This window comes from Sitodiplosis mosellana, unplaced genomic scaffold, assembly GCF_009176505.1.
Source record: "Sitodiplosis mosellana isolate CC-2019 unplaced genomic scaffold, AAFC_SMos_1.0 Smas_scaffold_6766, whole genome shotgun sequence".
NCBI classification, from domain to species: domain Eukaryota; kingdom Metazoa; phylum Arthropoda; class Insecta; order Diptera; family Cecidomyiidae; genus Sitodiplosis; species Sitodiplosis mosellana.
In genome coordinates, this window is record NW_022601919.1 from 1 (window position 1) to 3559 (window position 3559).

Consider the following 3559-nt stretch of genomic DNA (forward strand, 5'->3'; position numbering starts at 1 on the left):
ACACAATTTTTCTTCGTATTATTGTCCGAAACATATATTCTTTATGTATTTTCACACATATTTCAATTTTTATTTCGAATATTAATCAAAAATTCCCATTTCTCCTTATTTCATCTACTGAACATTTGATTTCACTATAAATTTACACAAAAATCGATTTCTAAATTCAAACCAGATTTTCTTTGCAAAATGAACCAATTTTTATATATTTTTATTCAATTCCATTCGAGCAGCACGTGGGCAGTTAGCAAGTAAACCGTAACAAGCAAAACGTTTCCGAACATAACAGGAAATCCAACTCTGTAGAAAGAGAGAAAACGAGATCGTTTTATCATTTGGAATTTACTAATGGATTGTGCGTGTGTGCAAAAACGTTGAATTACTTGAAATATTGGGAAAACGTGATTTTGTGTCCGAGTTTTTCAGCAACACCGGCACACACGATATTTGATGATGCGCCATACAAACTGCCATTTCCACCGAATGTCGAACCAAATGCCAATGCTTTATTAGATAAAAAAAATAGTTTGAAAATTATTGTATTCAGCATAGGTTAGAGTAGGAGAAGAGAAAAATGTGTACCGTAGGCCATCGGTTGGACGGGCAGATTAAGTGCTTGATTTTCAGCCAGTGAAACAACAATTTTTACCATCATCGCAGTAACGGGTATGGAATCAACGACCGATGAGGTTAAAGCAGAAACCTGTTGAATGGGAAAATCAATTGGAAATGTATAAAATGATGAAAAATTTGGAAATTTATATAAAGTGGACCTCAAAAATGGTTCCTAATTAAAATCCTGAAATTTCAAAACAAAATTCGTTTCTTTTCGATTTGTTCCAAACAAAATTCGTTCTTTTTCTTCAAAATTCCAATGAAAACTGACCCATAAAACAATGAAAATGGCCAAAGCGAGCCGATAATCCTCATCGACCAGAAGAATGAGCTCTTCCGTCTGTTTGCTTATCCATTTTATAAGGCCTAGTCTCGCGAGACACTCCATCGTAATGAACATGGCTCCAAAGAACATCAGTGTAATCCATTCAACTCGTTGCAGAATCGCATCTAAATCACAACTTATGGTTTTAGTACAAAAAATAATGCACGAAATTCAATTAGCACATAATTAGTCATACTCGGAAATGAGAAGCAGCAGTATCATTCCGGTAAATGCACACCAGCCCAATGACAGTCGCTGGATGCTCGGCACCGACTCGATGAAAAACAGAGCGATAATTAATGCCAAAACTGCACCCGCTTTCTTAAGTAGCGTTTTGTCTTTGATCGGATACTGAAAATAAGCGAAATCAGTTTAGTTTTTGTGTGATTTTTGTTTTTTCTGAGAAGAAATAAACGATTTTGAAACAAAATCAGCTAAAAACCGATCTTTTCCTCTCCCTTGTCTACTCTCTCACTACGCTCAATACGTACCAACTTTTTCAATTGCCTCAATGTGTTTTGGAATGATTTTCCATCCTCTCCCGACGCAGCGAATGCAGCAAATGTTGCCTGTTCAGCGTGAAGTATTTCAATTTTCCTCATTAAAACCATTTTCAGCATATCCAATTTGTCGTTGTGATTATTTTTAATTGAATCTAAGCACTGTTGCCATGCCGTCAGCTCTTCATCGGAATCGTTACGTGGCGCCAACAACTCGTGTATGTTGTGATGCTGAATGCGCAGATGACAATTTGTTTGAATGAGAGCCACGAGAACGCCAAAACACGTGTGCATAGTGAATGTGAGAAACGTGATGTTCTGCTTCGAAATATAACTATTTTCAGTTATCAACAAGTTAGGTGGATGACCAATTAAAGTCGTTAGACCGGCGATGTTTATGTTCAAAATGATGAACGGTAAAACGGGCACTGGATTCAATCGAAGACATTCGAACAGTTTGATTGTAATTGGTGTCATTAAGAGAATTGTTGTTACGTTGTCGAGAAACATTGAAATGATTGCACTAATGATGCATAAAATACTGATAAGGCGCCAGACGTGGCCTCGGCTTAGCTGAAAAGAGTTGGAAAATTGAATGTGTGTTATTAGATTAGGCAGGTTAGGCGAGGGGAAATGTCGTGAAAAGATGAAATTCACTTGAAATGTATAGACGTAGTCAAAAATGCGATGTAGTCAAAAATGCCGGTGTCAATCAGAACGGCCACCAGAACCATCATTGAAAATATCAGCAATAATGTCTCGTAGTCAATCCACTTGATAATGTTGTCCATAGTTGGTCGATCCTGAAAGGCTGATAGCGTTCCAATCGATGCGAATGCGGCCAACAAAGCGGCCAATGTTCGATGAACGATCTATTGATGCACAAAAATATGGGATTCGTTATGAAAATTATTGTCTTTTGTATGATAAGCCTCTACTGAAACTACTCTTTACCTCAGAAATGATCAAAACATTCAGGGATATCAGTATAATCCCACCGCAAATAGCTCCCATTTGTATATTTAGCGTGTGTGTGTCGACAGACAGTTGTAATGAGAGTGCATCTGCTGCATTTGTCGTGAGTTCCAATGATAAGTTTAGTTGTGTTGGCGCTGCTGCGCTGATATCTAAGTCAAAAGAGACTATATCTGGTTTGCTCTGGTCGCCACCGGATCTCTCGATATCAAAATACTTAGTTGCAAGTATGCCATCTCCGATGTGTACATCTATCGAGATGATGTCACGTGATGTGTTCGTTCCAACGGACGGCCTAAAATGCCCTACTAAATTCACACTGATTTTCGAGCCAAACTCGTCATAACGATAATTTAAGGCTGAAATCAATGCAAAATGAATCAGTCAGTGGCTACGATTGAATATCAGCAAATAAGCAATTGAATGACATGTTTCACCTTTAGTTTTGTGTGGCTCCAACACAATTTCGTATTCTGTTAGATTCTTCTCTTTGACAGTCAGTAAATTCCATGCGATAAATACCCAAATCGCCGAGAACACAATGTATTTCATCAGGTCAAATTTGTTCATCGTCTTTGACTCTACCTTTTTGCCATCTTTCTGGTGCAACAGTTCACCTTTGGCCGAGAATGTATCGGTTTCTATAGAATAGATTGAAATTATTAGGAAATTTTGTTACCAAATGCCTCGACCCTACTTCGCAAAAACCCTAATTCAATTGTCCATTGCTAAATCTATCATACAATACCTTCGAAAACTCTGAGATTAAAAACTGTTTGACCTAAACAACCATGTCTCACCTTGAATCCGATCAAATTCCTCTCGAAATGCCGTAAAAATCCAGTCGTTACGGATTTGTGTGGGGAATTTTTGCCAGGTCAAAAGAGCGTCTTCGCTAATCTCTGCCGAATGTGACATGTCTGTGCCGAGTCACGAAATTTTCCCCAAAGATATGCTCTGAATTTACACTCGTCCGATGCGAGTTCAAGCAGTGCTCGTGATTTACTGTGAGCCAGTTTGAATTCGTGCCGAGATCGCACTTTGAAAATGAAATCACTTCGAACGACATAATAATATGATGCACGGGAATAAATGTCGCTAATCAAATCAAATCCACTTAGCGAATAAAGCCAAGATATTAATA

The 3559-nt window shown here is 38.0% G+C and overlaps 2 protein-coding genes across 2 annotated transcripts; both read right to left on the reverse strand.

The window, feature by feature from the left end:
- Positions 1-31: 31 nt before the first annotated feature.
- LOC129579918 (P protein-like) lies at positions 32-2112 on the reverse strand (the record flags this gene model as incomplete). Its single annotated transcript, XM_055470105.1, is given in 7 exon segments — positions 32-300; positions 384-504; positions 583-703; positions 887-1076; positions 1137-1291; positions 1432-2013; positions 2098-2112. Coding segments are annotated over 7 exon segments (1269 nt in total), but the record flags the coding sequence as incomplete, so codon positions are not given.
- A 93-nt stretch (positions 2113-2205) lies between these two features.
- On the reverse strand, positions 2206-3525 carry LOC129579919 (uncharacterized). The gene is made up of 3 exons (XM_055470106.1): positions 3216-3525; positions 2853-3056; positions 2206-2312 (listed from the first exon to the last, which is right to left on the reverse strand). Exons 1-3 carry the CDS (start codon positions 3331-3333, stop codon positions 2206-2208), a joined length of 429 nt encoding a protein of 142 aa, XP_055326081.1. The 5' UTR covers positions 3334-3525.
- Between the last annotated feature and the right edge of the window lie 34 nt (positions 3526-3559).